The sequence below is a fragment of the Vigna umbellata genome, chromosome 1, assembly GCF_029865625.1.
Source record: "Vigna umbellata cultivar VRB3 chromosome 1, Vumbellata_1.0, whole genome shotgun sequence".
NCBI lineage: Eukaryota > Viridiplantae > Streptophyta > Magnoliopsida > Fabales > Fabaceae > Vigna > Vigna umbellata.
The window spans coordinates 563471-578495 of record NC_142165.1 but is presented as its reverse complement, the minus strand read 5'-3'; the positions used below and the strand labels follow the sequence as shown (position 1 = coordinate 578495).

Here is a 15025-nt window from a genome sequence, read left to right as displayed (position 1 = left end):
ATTGAGTTATAAATTCTAAAATAAATTATGTTAAATTCATTTCAAATTATATAGTTTGAAAGGTATTTCTAAAATGTATTCTAAAATATACATTCTAGATCAAGAAATATCTTCTTGAACAATTGTAACATCCCAAAAATAATAGTATAAACTATATAATAGAATAATTACATTTACCAATAACTCAGATCAGTCTTACACTAAGAAGAGGTACGGTTATGACCGAACGGCCTTACATAAAAGAGTTACGAAATTAACTAAACAGTTTAAGGAAGTTTAACCGAACGGTTTACAAAACTTATACCGAACGGTCAAATAAAATCAAAAGGGGAGGTGATCGAACGACCACCTTACTATACTAGACTACTGACCGAACGTCCTATTGTTCGGCCTTCACTTCTACCTCTACCAAATTTTCTTCTTCCAGCGCTTCTTCTAGCAGCTCGTCTCCTTCTGCTCACATCCACACGGATGATCATTGCAAAGACAAGGACGGACGTACAAAACAAGACAACACAAGAGGAACACAGGGTAAGCTTATGTAATTTAATTCAGTTGCAAACATACAATTCATACCATCAACACACAGATAAATTTAGTCATACGTTTCATATAAAGCCTAATACTAGACTGACTGTCCGGACTGTATGAATCCTATGTAGCTACGACGTTCGTGCACCCGAGTGATGTAGTAACTGGAATACTCTCATCAGCTGCCACCCGAGGTTAGTCCTATCTGTCCAAAGTACCCCTAAGGACTAGGACCTCCTGCCATTCCCACACATGACCTACTCCCCTCTACGTGAGGACGAGTACTCACGGAACATCAGGATGAACCGCCAGCTTAGCATAACCACATTCATACTTTACAATTTCAATATTCATTCATGAGTCGTTCCTCCCTAGAACGCTCGTTCATAATCCATAACATTTCATCCATCTCATATTTTCTTCATCTTTCATTATCAATCGTTTAAATTCCATCTTTGTTCAAAGATTATCAAGGACATCAAATACCGTACGTTCCACCCTCACTCAGAACTAGGATGACACTTGGAACGAGTCAGAGAAGTCTCCCGTTCCAGAATAGAATAAGACCGAGAGGGTTACTGTGAGATTGAGAAAGAAACCGAGTACAATTATATAATATATGACCGAACGTTACTTACAACATGAATCAGTTAAATGAACCGACTCTCGTGAGCTCAAACCAACACTCAAAGAACATATAAAGTACTGAGGCTCTAGGCCAGAACCAATGAATGTAGACACGTCAAGACGTTTAAAGAACCATACTTTAGAAGAATTCACATACAGAAACCTAATGCCAGTCAATGACCGAACATGATAAAGGGAAATTCTACTGAAGTTGGACGAACGTTATTTCATCAAGATAGATCAAACCATAAACGAGTACAAGCGCTTGGTATAAGACCAAGCACTACTCATTTCGAGAGCTTGGTGTGAGACCGAGCACTACTAAACTTATAATAGAAAGATTAATAAATATAATAAGATACTATTGGAATTGTGTTTAAAAATAACTAAAATATACAAATACATATATTTACAACATTTAAGTTTATCACCGAATACTCAGATGCAACTACGCTTGGCCGAACGCTTAAGCCTAGTATTACCACACGAAGACGCTCGTCCTCAACTAGGATTCTTTCCAAATGAAAGAATGCAATTTCAACTAATGTTACTAATATTACTGAACGGTCAATGACCGTTCAATGACGAACAAACACTTCCATAGGGAAATTTCATATCCAGTATTCATTTATCTTCAACTCATTTCTTAATACAAAATTTCGTAACTTTATAAATTCATATCATAATCAATTTCATACTTCGTACAATCCATATCATACTAATTAATCATATTCCATATAAACAAGCATATCAGCATCCATACTTTATATACATTCAACCACTTAGCACATGCATTCATTATCAATGAACGTGCAAACGAACATACAATTAAATTAGATAAGCTTCCGTTACCTATGAGCGTGAACGATCGTCCTAGAGACAGAATACGCTTCGTCTGACTACAGATCTTTCTACCCTTACGTTCCACAACTCTTCAAACTAACCAAACAGCCAAAAACCAATAATGGTTCAGACAAGATAACAGCATGCAACCAAAACTTGGTTTGCATGTACCAGAGAACGAACGGCTAAGAGCAGAAGAACTTACCGGTTCAGAACTTGAAACAGTTCGGTTCAAACTGAAGCTCTGGACGCCGGGAGTGCTTCTACGGTGCCTGAATGGAGATCAGAGTAGAGAAATGGTGAGTTTTGGTAGAGAGAAGGGAGAGCTTTTTAGAGAGAAGGAGGAGAAATGGAAGATCAGAGTTTTGGAGAAGAAGAGTGCATGCAGAGAGTGTGACGCGAATTTCAGAAAATCAGTTTTGTTTAAAACGAACGTCCGCTCCTCTACTGACACCTGCATTCCACTATCTGATTTCTGACTCCCCTCAGCTTGACACCTGACGTCCGTTTAGAGGGGTTTTGGGTGCGTTTTTAATGATTCTGACAACAATCCATAATACATTTAAAACATGAGATACAAGAATAATTTTACTTTATCATTTTAATGAGAGATAAATTAGGGTTTATATATTTTATGAGGATGCAGGAAGAAAAGGTAAGGTGTAAGAAAAAATTGCTCACATGATATTATGTGCTCAAAGGTTTATGTATGTGAAGGAAATCTTTGGTTAATATAGAAGAAATGTTTGGTGACAACATTATTCGGTTAATATAGAACATATTTATAAATAATTATATATGGATAAATTTTTTAACAATTATATACAAAAGAAATTATAAATAATTATATATAAATAATTATATATAAATAATTTAATTATATGTAAGTAAATTATATAAATAAATTATAAAGAAATTATAAACAATTATCGCAGAGCTTCGCTGGTGTCAGTCATTAGCAGAGCATACCATTGCTTGGCTAATTAAAAAGGCAAAAACCAGTTCGCACATCGCCACCATCTTCGTGCATCATCTCCTTCATCGCAACACCTCGTCACGCCTCCATGGCCACCAGACGCAACCCGCAGCGAACAACTGCCCCTTCACCGCGACGCAAAACTGCTCCAGCGCCACCAACAATCATCTTTCTGTCGCGCACAAGCCTTCAACCTACAAGGGAAATACATAGAACAAAAAACCCAATTGGAGCAGAAGTCGTCGCTGTAGTGACCACCCTACTCGTGATCTCCACCATGCCTGAACATCATCTTCGCACATCACCATCAACACACATCTGCAGAGAAAACCAGATCGCGAACATCTTCTTAATCGTGACCTTCATCATGAATCTCGTGCAACCATGGCAGCTTGCACCTCCATTCGAAACCTGCACACAGGTTCGAAGTGCTCTTTGGATTTCGTTTTGTTCTTATAATTGCTCCATGAATCATTGCTCCATAGATCTCCTGCTTTGGTTGAGCCTTTCCTCCCACTAAAGATCCATCTTCCTCAGTGCCTCCTGACTCATGGATTCAGTGTTTTTTTGTGTAGGGCCAAAGTAGTCACGAAGGTCAATCACCCCACCAACTCCACGTACACGTACTGGGTGCTCGGACTTTCCAATGGTCATTGTTAAAATGTCGTCCCTACATTGACCAACAAATGTTCCTTGAGTCTGCTGCTCAACCAACTCATCCTGCATATAACAAAGAACTTTGTTACATAAAACACATGGGATGATAAATGCACAACCAATCAATGTTTAGAATTTGAATTTATAATTCTTTGTGAGATCAAGGCAACTGAGGAGGATGTCATGTTCCCATCAGACTTAGTATAAGCAGCCTTCCACGTACCTAGCAGGTGCAGGGGCTAGGTCGGGGGTACCCAAGTCCTAAGGCCTCTACTCGACTCTTTCTTATCTTCCTCTCAAGTAATGCATAACCACCTCGTGATAACACGTGTAATGCATAAGTGTAAAATCACAATTAAATGCATTAACTAACTAAAGAAATATGTTAAGAAATAAACCTGTCAGTCCCTAGACTCTCTATATGCACAAAACTACATCTACTCCTCCTTAGTTATTCTGTACTTGTCACAAGGAGACTCATGTTGTCTGTCTCCAAAGACATATAGATGTGTCAGCCTTGTCTTGAAATCCCTCCATCTGATCGCTACATGGGATAACACTTTCTTTCTAATTTGACCAGTGTTTGGGATATCAAAATGTTGTTGCTTAAAACAAAGAACATGTTAATGACATAATAAGAACAAAGTAAACAATATATCAAATTTCTTTTAAGTAAACATACCTAAATGTCCTGCCATAGAAGGTTCTTGTCGACCTCTGGGACGTCATCCCAAGATGCAAGAACGATAGAAACATGGGTTTTTACTAACATACTCAGATAACTCCTAAACTTATCAGCATGTGGCCTTAAAGGCAGACCTGATCTCACGTCAATCTCGACACGTATCCTCTCCACTGCAACGCGTCAGGATGTCACATCGAGCAATCGTGTCAGAGATCGACCACGTCTTCTCTTTCTTGATTTTGATCCCGAGCTCGACATACCTTAAAAATACAAGGTTAGTACTACATCAAATATGATAAATAATACAACATTTAAAGGATATAAAAAAATAACATAAAACTTATTAAGATATTGTTTTCTCCTAGATCCCTTCATTGTGATCACTCCGAATTGTGTGAATGTCATCAGCTATGTCATCCACCTTGTATTCAATGGATCTTGATGCAAAAGATGTTGTCTCAAGTATATCAAGAGAATCTTCATCATCATATCCGTACATTTTTTTCCTTCCAATACCACTAACCATTTTTTATTTTTTGGATCATTTACATACAATATTTGTCTTGCTTGACTAGCCATAATAAAAGCGTACAAGGAAGTATTAGAAATGATTATGATAATGTGCACATAAGTGAAAAGCTTAATAGAACTCAAGCCGAGCTTCATCAAGCACAACCAAAGATTAGTGAGCTTAGGCAAATGATTTCTGAGATCAAGCTTAGCCAGAAAGGTAAGGCTCATGCTAAGTCTTCCCATAGGAATACCAATGAGCATGGTGATCATCATTCCCATCATAGTGACCAAAATGTTTATGGTGGTCATCATAATGACTACTATCAACATCCTCTTAGGAGACACCACAATCATAGAGATCATCCTAAGGAACCAAAACTTGACCTTCCTCCTTTTTATGGCCGAGATAATGTAGAAGAATGCTTTGAGTAGGAGATGAAAGTAGAACAAATTTTTGAGTACTACCATATTGATGATGCAAGAAGAGTTCCCTTTGCAACTTTGACCTTTCAAGGCACTACCATATATATATATATATATATATATATATATATATATATATATATATATATATTTAAGTGTCTAAAGGCAGCGAAAATAAATTTTCCTATCCAATCGACAACCGTCTATTCAAATATTAAGATAATAAATTCTGAAAACAAGTAAATTTATCCGATGGGAAAAATTATATTCTTAAATATATATAGATTTAATTTGTCAAAAGTAAGTTTATTGTTTTTTAATTATAATTTTCAAGTAAAAAAAAGTTCAAAATTTCAATTTTGAGTTTACTTTCATAATAAGTTTTTTTTATTGAAACAATAGATTAATGTTTTTAACATATTTATAAAATTTATAAAATATTGCAAAATTTATCCATGTGAGTTAAGAATTCATTTCATGTGTGTATAGTATAATTGTTTACTATGACTATACTGTATTGTTTAGCATTGACAAATGCAATTTTAGTTGGATTGAATAAGTTAAAGTGTGACAAAGCATGAGATATTTATATTGGTACTTTGTTTGTATTTCTAAAGACCTAGACAATGTTATTTTAGAAGTGGTAATGAATTAAAAATAATGAGACTATTATTTTAATATTAAAAGGCTCGAGTAATTCTGTATGAAATGTTTGATTATGGTTGAGATAATCACAAGATATGTATCTTTTTATGTGTTTGATTATGGTTCATATAATCCATATGTATGTATTTTTTTTTATGATTTTTTTATCGGTAGCTTACCCCATACATGTTTGTTTTTGTGTTTTGGGGAATGAAATTATCGGTGATGATTGTATAATGTTTTATACGTGAGCAGATAATGTTACATATATGTTGGGTCTATCGAGAAGCAGGTTCCATGTGGGTTACACAAACACCAATAACATCGGAGCCCTACCATATAAAGGATCGACACGACTTTCTACTCAAAATCTTAAGGCAATGGGTTAATGGGTTTTTCATCTTTTATATACTGCTCTACTTTCTCATTTCTATCCAATGTGGGACTTAGACTTGGATTCCCAACAATCTCCCCCTCAAGGGTGAGTCCCTTCCACATAGGTACACTCCCCCTCTAGCGGAAGCATTCCCAACCAACCACAACCACGAGTAGCCCTTTCCAACCGTCGTTCATCTTAATGGAACTCGCTTACCTGAATACCCTTTGCCATGAAGACTTTCGGTATAGGGATCATTATACTCGTCCAAGCCGGTCACCAAGACAAACCATCGACTCTAATACCACTGTTGGGTCTATCGAGGAGGAGGTTACCCTGTGGGTTACACAAACACCAACAACATCTGAGCCAACTATATAAGGGATCGACACCACTCTTTATCCAAAACCTTAAGGTCGTTCATCTAAGGTTTGTTGGGATAAGCTTAAATTTTAGGGTTTTATTAATAATTTTGTTTAAATCTTATTTTATTAGTTTGATTTGATAGATATAAAATAGGGATACGTAGTTATTATTTTCAGTTTATCAAGGTACAATATTATTTTATGATAGATTAAGTAGATTTTATTTTTAAGATAATTGATATTTTATTTTTATTCCTTGTAATAATGTAAGTGCTATGGCTATTTAACGCCCTCCAATTATCAATGAATAACAAGACTCAATTTCAGGAAAATATCAGATTGAGTATATTGTGAGATTTTCCCATCAGTGGTATCAGAGCTTTATGCTCTAAGTACCGAGAGAGAGAAGAGAGTCAAACACCGTGAGAGAAAAAGTGAGTGCTTGATTTTTTTTGTGAGAGAGATGACAAAGGTAGTCAATGGGATGAGTGTTCCACAATTGTCGGAAAATACCAATTACAACAATTGGTCTTTGCTGATGAAGGTTCTTCTTGGATCCCAAGACATATGGGACATAGTGGAGGACGGGTACAATGAACCCGCGGATGATGAGCATCAGATAGTGAACCAGATTGCTGCGTTGAAAAAGACACGAGTGAAAGACAAATCGACTTTGTACTTTCTGTATAATGTAGTGGATGAATATGGACTCGAGAAAATAGCTAATGCAAAGTCAGCAAAAGAAGCATGGAAAATTCTGAAGGTGGCATACAAAGGAGATACTCGCGTGAAGTAGGTCCGAGTACAAGCTCTCAGAAGAGAGTTTGAACATATGGAGATGGATGATAATGAGGGAGTTGCCGAGTTTATAACTCGAGTGTAGAAGATGGTCAACCAACTCGGAATGAACGGAGAAGAGGTTCCTCCTAACCGGGTTGCGGAAAAGATCATGAGAAATCTGACGGATGATTTTGAAAGTATCGTGGTCACTATTGAAGAAACAAAGGATTTTTCAACTCTCACTATGGAGGAGTTAGCCAGGTCATTAAAAGCCCACGAATTGAGGAAGATAAAGAAAAAGAGGGAACCCGACGATCAAGCACTACATGTATAGTTTGACTCGAATAAATCTCGGATTACTTAGAGCCGAGGTCCTAGCGGTAGATGGCGAGGAAGCCGAGGACGAGGTGGACGTGACCGAGGTAATTTTGAGAATGATAATGAAGATCAAACCGGTCAGCATAATTGGCGTGAACGAGGACAAGGAATAGGCTGAGGTGATCGATCAGGAGTTGAGTGTTTTAAGTGTGGATAGTATGGCCACTATGAAAATGAGTGTAGATCAAGCAAGTGCTAAAACTTTGGCAAGGCGTGTCATATTGCAAATTATTTCAAGTCCAACACAAAGGGGAGACGAATCTTGTTACTGAAGATGTTGAAGAAGAGTGTGGAATCCTATTGATGGTAAAGAGATCAGATGCAATGGACATGGAGAGCCCAATCCCAACAATGGATGAAGTGATCTTAGTAAAGGATGTAACAATTATGGAGAAGGAAAACCTGGAGAAAGAATTCAAACAAAAAGATGAAGAGATTTAGCGGATAGGGAGGCTTCTAGATGAATCTAATGAAATTATGAATAAACAGAGGGTTGAGCTTGAGGAGCTGAAGAAGGAGGCTCTTGAAAAAGAGGAGAAAGCATCTAGTATTCTTGAACCAGACAAGGAGGAAGATGAAGATGTTAAGAAGAACCCGATGAAGATGTCGGCCAAGATGGTTGAGAAATCACCTAAGGTCAGAAACGAGTTGGCTAAGGTTATTGAGAAGTCGAACATAACAAAGTCAGTCAAAGTGTTAAAGAGGTCAACCAAGGTAAAAGACAGGAGGACAATAAGGAAAAAGAAGAACTCAAATTTGATTGAAAGAAGCAAACTCGGTGTGGGATGATGCACATGGAAAGCTGAACGAAGGAAGAAAAAATTGAAGTTTATGGGGGAGTTTCTTGGGATAAACTTAAACTTTAGGGTTTTATTAATAATTTTGTTTAAATCTTATTTTATTAGTTTTTGAGTATAGTAATATTTAGTTCGATTTGATAGAGATAAAATAGGGATACATAGTTATGATTTTCGCTTTATCTAGGTACAATATCATTTTCTGATAGATTAAGCAGATTTTATTTTTAAAATAATAGATATTTTATTTTTATTCCCTGTAATATTGTAAGTGTTATGGCTATTTAAATGCTTTCAAATATCAAAGAATACCAAAACTCAATTTCAGGAAAATATCAGAGTGAGTATATTGTGAGATTTTCCCATCAATATGTTCTAGAGGCATTATTGACTCAAGAGAGGAAGGAGAATAACCTTGGGATTCATTTAAAGCATTTTACAAGTTAAGAGTATGCTTACTAAAATAATATATTATCAAACTTTATTAATGTAATAGTCATTTATTAAATGAGTATATTTTATGTATAATAAGTGCATGTTAGAAATAAGTGGATGCTAGAAATAGGTGTTGTGCATTATTGAAAAGTTATTATAAAATTACAATTTGAACATATATGGATATCTTACCTTATATATTGCTTTCAATTATTAATTGGCTTATTAGCTCAGCTGGTTAGAGAGTTGTGCTAATAACGCGAAGGTCGCAGGTTTGAGATTGCATGGGCCAAATTAAATTTTAATATTTGATTCAAATAACATGGACTTTATAAGTAAAAGTTTATATATATATATATATATATATATATATATTAATCTATTTATTTAAATGATTTTTTAAGTGTTTAAAGACAGTGAAAATAAAGACAGTGAAGATAAGAAATTCTAAAAACAAGTAAATTTATCTGATGGGAAAAATTATATTCTTAAAGATATATAGATTTAAAAGAATTTATGCAAATGAGTATGTTGAATTCTTAAATACCATTTTATATGTTAAATATGCATAAGTTGTATTTCAAAACATGATTTTTTCATTTATTTTAGAAAAATGTGAGCTTCCTGTTAAGTTAGTTAGTCCCATGAATCTCATGAAGGTCGAGTCTAAAAATGAACAAAAATAATAAATGAAACAAAGATTGGAGTTTAGTACTCAAGATATTTACCCTACCCTTAACTATTATGATCATATGAAACCTTAACTATTATGATCATATGAAACCTTAACTATTATGATCATATGAGCAGGATAAATATGAAATTATACTTTTTCACTCATATGTGATAGCTAACTAAATTTGGATTTAATTTGTCAAAAGTAAGTTTACTGTTTTTAATTATAATTTTCAAGTAAAAAAAAGCTTGAAAATTTCAATTTTGAGTTCACTTTCATAATAAGTTTTTTTATTGAAACAATAGGTTAATGTTTTTAACATATTTATAAAATTTATAAAAGATTGCAAAATTTATCCTTGTGAGTTAAGAATTCATTTCATGTGTCTAATATAATTGTTTGCTATGACTAGACTGTATTGTTTACCATTGACAAATGCAATTATAGTTGGATTGTATAAGTTAAAGTGTGACAAAGCATGAGATATGTAATTTGGTACTTTGTTTGTATTTCAAAAGACCTAGACAATCATATTTTAGAAATGGTAATGGATTAAAAACAATGAGACTATTATTTTAATATTAAAAGGCTCGAGTAATTTTGTATGATTTAAATGTCTATGTTAGAGGATTAGGAATCATATTGTTATTATTACTTTGTATGAGATGTTTGATTATGGTTGAGATAATCATAAGGTATGTATCTTTTTATGTGTTTGATTATGGTTGGTATAATTAGAAGATATGTATTTTCTTGGGTGTTTAATTGTGGTTCATATAATTAATATGTATGTATCTTGTTTTTATGATTTTTTTATCCGTAGCTTATCCCATACATGTACGTTTTTGTGTTTTGGGGAATGAAATTATCGGGGATGATCGTATAATGTTTTATACGTGAGCAGATAATGTTGCATATGTTCTAGAGGCGTTATTGTCTCAAGAGAGATGGGGAATAACCTTGGGATTTGTATGGTAGAGTATCTAAAGTCGAGCGATTGTCAACAATAAACCAAACGACCGACTGAACGATCGCCTTTATCCGGACAGCTAGCAATAATAAACAGGCCAGGTATTAGCGAATAGTCAAACAATCGCTTCCGAACGATCGTCAACCTCCTAGACAAAACGATCGTGATATCGTAAGATAATACCAGCAAGACAATCGTCATGCCATACGCTCGTCAATGCCATACTCTCGTCAATGTCACCCCTAGTATCGATCGTCTTAATAGAGATCGTCGTTACTTAAAACAAGCAACCAACATGGGTCAAATTAACCTAGTCAAGCTAAGAGTCAATAGACGCTCGGTCAACTTTATTTAGACTGGGTTAATTAACCAGGATAATCTAAGGAAGAAGCGGTTACAAATGTATAACTATGAAAGCGTAAGTTACGGAACTAACCAACCAAATATCAAAGACGAGGATCACGATCAGGTGACTGGATTATCCAACTAACCAAATTTTTAGGTAAAAGGTTCATTTTATTTCTAGGTTAAATACGAAAAACCTAAAGGAAACAGGTACGTTTTGATAATGGAAAAAAGAGAGAGAAAATATTAATTTGATTATTGAACCAAAAGGTTCGGTCATTCCCTTTTTCTGACTTGAGCGTCGGAGTGCCTTCGCAGGTACCCACTCCATTCTTCCCGAAGAGCCCTGTGCAACTGGAAGATATAAGGATAACTGCATTGTGAGAAGGTGAAGACGTCATTGATCAGGTTCGTGTCTCGGTCCCAACAACTATACCGAAACACTTTGACGCCCACCGTGGGGCCCGAGATTTAGCATACCCAAGGAAGACCACAGGAGCCATGGAAGAGAATAACACTCGAGACTTGATCAAGCAGCTTTAGGCACAGATAGAGGCCCAGGCGAAGACTATACGAGAACAACAGGAAATTTAGCGTAAACAAACAGAGGAACTTGCGGCTCTGAGAGCGCAACGACCTCCGCCAGAGATATCGGCCTCCAACAGACAGGACGATAATGAAGGAAGCCATCATGGAGGACCATCCGAACCTGTCGGAGGAGGAAGAAAGGGGCCCACTTCTCTAGGGCTTACCAACCTACTTCCATTTACGGAAGCCATCATGCAAGCTAATATGCCAGAAAAACCCCCTCCAACGTTAGAAAGATACGATGGCTCAGCAGACCCAAACAACCATCTCTGCAACTTTATAGATGCCATGGAATTCTACACAGACAATGATCCAGTCATTTGCCGAGCTTTTTCGTTATCCCTGAAAGATGAGGCACTAGAGTGGTATCACACCCTCCCTCAAAATTCAGTGGATTGCTTCGCTACCGTGGAAACTCTTTTTCGAAAACAGTATGCTACCAACAGAAGGCCGGAGATGACTCCGGCTGAGCTCGTAAACATTAAACAGGAGAAGGATGAAACCTTGAAAGCTTTCATGCAGAGATACAATGAGACAGCCAACGCGTAAAAGACGTGAATCACACGTTTATAATAAACAATCTACCTTTGTGTTTAAGGCCAGGGTATTTCGCTGAACAGTTGTATGCAGATCCCCCAAAGTCTATGGAAGAACTCCAGGCAACGATTGCGAAATTCATACGCATTGAGGACCTCAGAAACTCCAGAAAAGGCAACAACAAGAAAATCCTAATAGTGGTACCTAGAAAGATACGAAGCGGTCGTCCCACGACTATAAAGTTGACAAACCTCCTCGAAAGGAGTCGGGGTGGACACCCAAATACGATCGTTATACTTCCCTCAACGCGCCCATAGCAAAGGTACTCGAAGAGGCGCTACACGCAGAACTCCTCATCGTTCGGCGGAAGGCCACTCCAAAGAATGCTGATGGAAGTAAAGCATGTCGTCTTCATCTAAACCTTGGCCATGACACCGAAGAGTGTAACATAGTAAAAGATGAGATAGAAAGACTCATCCGTGCAGGGTACCTCAAAAAGTACATAAAGGAGAGAACATCCACCAGGGCAGCAACCCCCAGCAGGAAGGAAACCTCGCGGAGAAGTCCCGAACGATCGCCTCACAGGGACGACCGACGAAGACGACGATCCCAGAGCCAACCCCGACACCCAGAAAGAGAGAGGTCGGTCCGAGGACGAATCGACACCATATCCGGAGGCTTCGCAAGAGGAGGAGCATCAGCCTCCGCCCGGAAAAGACACTTGAGAAATTTAAAAGCGGTGCACATGGTAGATCGACAACCTCGATCCATGCCCAAAATCACTTTTATAGATGCAAACTTCCACGCTCCTGACCCTGATCACGATGACCCATGGTCATCACCGCTGAGATAGCCTGTTACGATGTCAGGAAAGTGCTCATCGATCAAGGCAGCTCAGTCAATATCTTGTACTGGACCACATTCCTAAAAATGGATTTATCCGAAGAACTGATAGCCTCTTTCAACGAGCAGATTGTAGGCTTCGTAGGGGAAAGAGTTGACACTCAGGGATACCTCGACCTAAGAACTCGACTCGAAACAGGCCGGGAGGCAAGAGAGCTAAGAGTCAGGTTCTTACTGGTAGAGGCAAATACTTCATACAACGCCTTACTAGGACGACCCTGCTTGAACGCTTTCGAAGCCATCGTATTCACCCCTCATCTAGCTATGAAGTTCCCAACAGAGAGAGGCACTGTGTGTATAGTATGGGCCGATCAGCAAACGGCTCGACAATGTTACGTTGCCGGTTTAAAGGTCACACCTTTCATGCCACCAAGAAGAACCAGAGGAGTTGAAACAGTTGCGATTGACTTGGATCCCAGAACCAATATAGACGAGCGTCTCCATCCACAAGGTGACGTCAAAATATTCCAATTGGGAGCAGACGCATCGAAAACCACGACCATTGGTGGAAGCTTGGAGCCGCACGATGAACATGATCTGACAAAGATACTAAAAACCAATGCCGACCTATTTGCGTGGGTGGCCGCAGATATGTCGGGGATCCATTCGGGAGTAATGACACATAAGCTGTCAATCTTGAAAGAAGCACGTCCGGTTGCTCAAAAGAAACGACGATTCGGGGAAGAAAAACGAGAGGCCATACAAACAAAAGTCAACAAATTGATGAACGCCCGATTTATCAGAGAAGTAACTTACACGACGTGGTTGTCGAACGTGGTCATGGTAAAAAAGCCGAACAACCAATAGAGAATGTGCGTGGACTTCACCGACCTTAACAAAGCTTGCCCTAAAGATTCATATCCCCTTCCAAGCATTGATCGGTTGGTAGATGGGGCCTCAGGACATACTATACTAAGCTTCCTTGATGCGTATTCGGGGTATAACCAAATCCCCATGTACGAACCTGATCAGAATAAAACAACCTTCATTACCGAACGTGCAAATTACTGTCATGAAGTAATGTCGTTCGGTCTGAAGAATGCAGGAGCAACCTACCAGCGCCTTATGGACAAAGTCTTCTACCATCAAATCGACAAATGCATGGACGTCTACGTAGATGATATGGTCATCCGAAGTCAATCTGTGGAACAACATCTCAAAGATTTGGCGGAAGTTTTCCTCCAGATACGACGATATAACATGAGACTAAGCCCATCTAAATGTACCTTTGGCGTCCCGACTGGGAAGTTTTTGGGTTTTATGCTAACATGCAGGGGAATCGAGGCCAACCCAGACAAATGTAGGGCCATACTGGAAATGCGAAGCCCACAAAACCTGAAAGAGGTACAACGTCCAGTTGGCCGAATGACAGCGTTATCACGCTTCATTCCGAAGTTGGCCTAACGCATCAGGCCTATCCTGAAGAACATGAAGAAGGGCACCACCCGACACTGGGACGATAAGTGCGAAAAAGCCTTCGGTGCTATTAAACACGTTCTCACCAGCCCTCCAATCATGACACGACCGGTAGCAGGATTCGACTTGCAGCTGTACATCGCAGCATCCCATCATACTGTAAGTGCCGCTTTGGTACAGGAGACCCCATCCTTAAGTTGATATATTTTGTCAACAGAACGTTACAGGGGGCGAAGGAGCGGTATTCCCAAATCGAAAAGGTAGCCTTGGCCCTGCTCACGGCGTCACGTCGACTTCGACCATATTTCCAGAGCCATCAAGTGATCGTTCGAAGTAATCACCCAGTGATGAGTCATTATTTCTTGAATTATATTTAGTTTCTTGCACTTAAATAAACCAGGGAATTGTGTTTAATTGCTTGTTATTTCCCCGTTTTTCCGAATTCTGCTTAATTTGGTCGGAAATTTGTAATTGTGCTAATTTGGATTTTCTGAGCTGATTAAGTGCATTTTTGAAGTGCAGGAAAATTTCGGAAATACATTTTGGGACATCAGGAAGA

At 38.0% G+C, this 15025-nt stretch overlaps 2 protein-coding genes across 2 annotated transcripts; both read left to right on the top strand.

Annotated features, from left to right (window-relative positions):
- Nucleotides 1-11814: 11814 nt before the first annotated feature.
- On the top strand, nucleotides 11815-13000 carry LOC124820693 (uncharacterized). The gene is made up of 3 exons (XM_088105581.1): nucleotides 11815-12155; nucleotides 12209-12347; nucleotides 12410-13000. The coding sequence occupies exons 1-3, from the start codon at nucleotides 11815-11817 to the stop codon at nucleotides 12998-13000; spliced, it is 1071 nt and encodes a 356-aa protein (XP_087961707.1).
- A 77-nt stretch (nucleotides 13001-13077) lies between these two features.
- On the top strand, nucleotides 13078-13857 carry LOC148204343 (uncharacterized). The gene has a single exon (XM_088105580.1). It carries the CDS (start codon nucleotides 13078-13080, stop codon nucleotides 13855-13857), a length of 780 nt encoding a protein of 259 aa, XP_087961706.1.
- The last annotated feature ends 1168 nt before the right edge of the window (nucleotides 13858-15025 follow it).

What these genes read in the sequence shown, in the direction of transcription:
- LOC148204343 (XM_088105580.1), top strand. Translation starts at nt 13,078, where the DNA reads ATGGATTTATCCGAAGAACTGATAGCCTCTTTCAACGAGCAGATTGTA.
- LOC124820693 (XM_088105581.1), top strand. Translation starts at nt 11,815, where the DNA reads ATGCCAGAAAAACCCCCTCCAACGTTAGAAAGATACGATGGCTCAGCA. An exon ending in TACAATGAGACAGCCAACGC is followed by an intron (nt 12,156 to 12,208) that starts GTAAAAGACGTG and finishes TTTGTGTTTAAG; the next exon opens with GCCAGGGTATTTCGCTGAAC. An exon ending in ACAAGAAAATCCTAATAGTG is followed by an intron (nt 12,348 to 12,409) that starts GTACCTAGAAAG and finishes CCTCCTCGAAAG; the next exon opens with GAGTCGGGGTGGACACCCAA.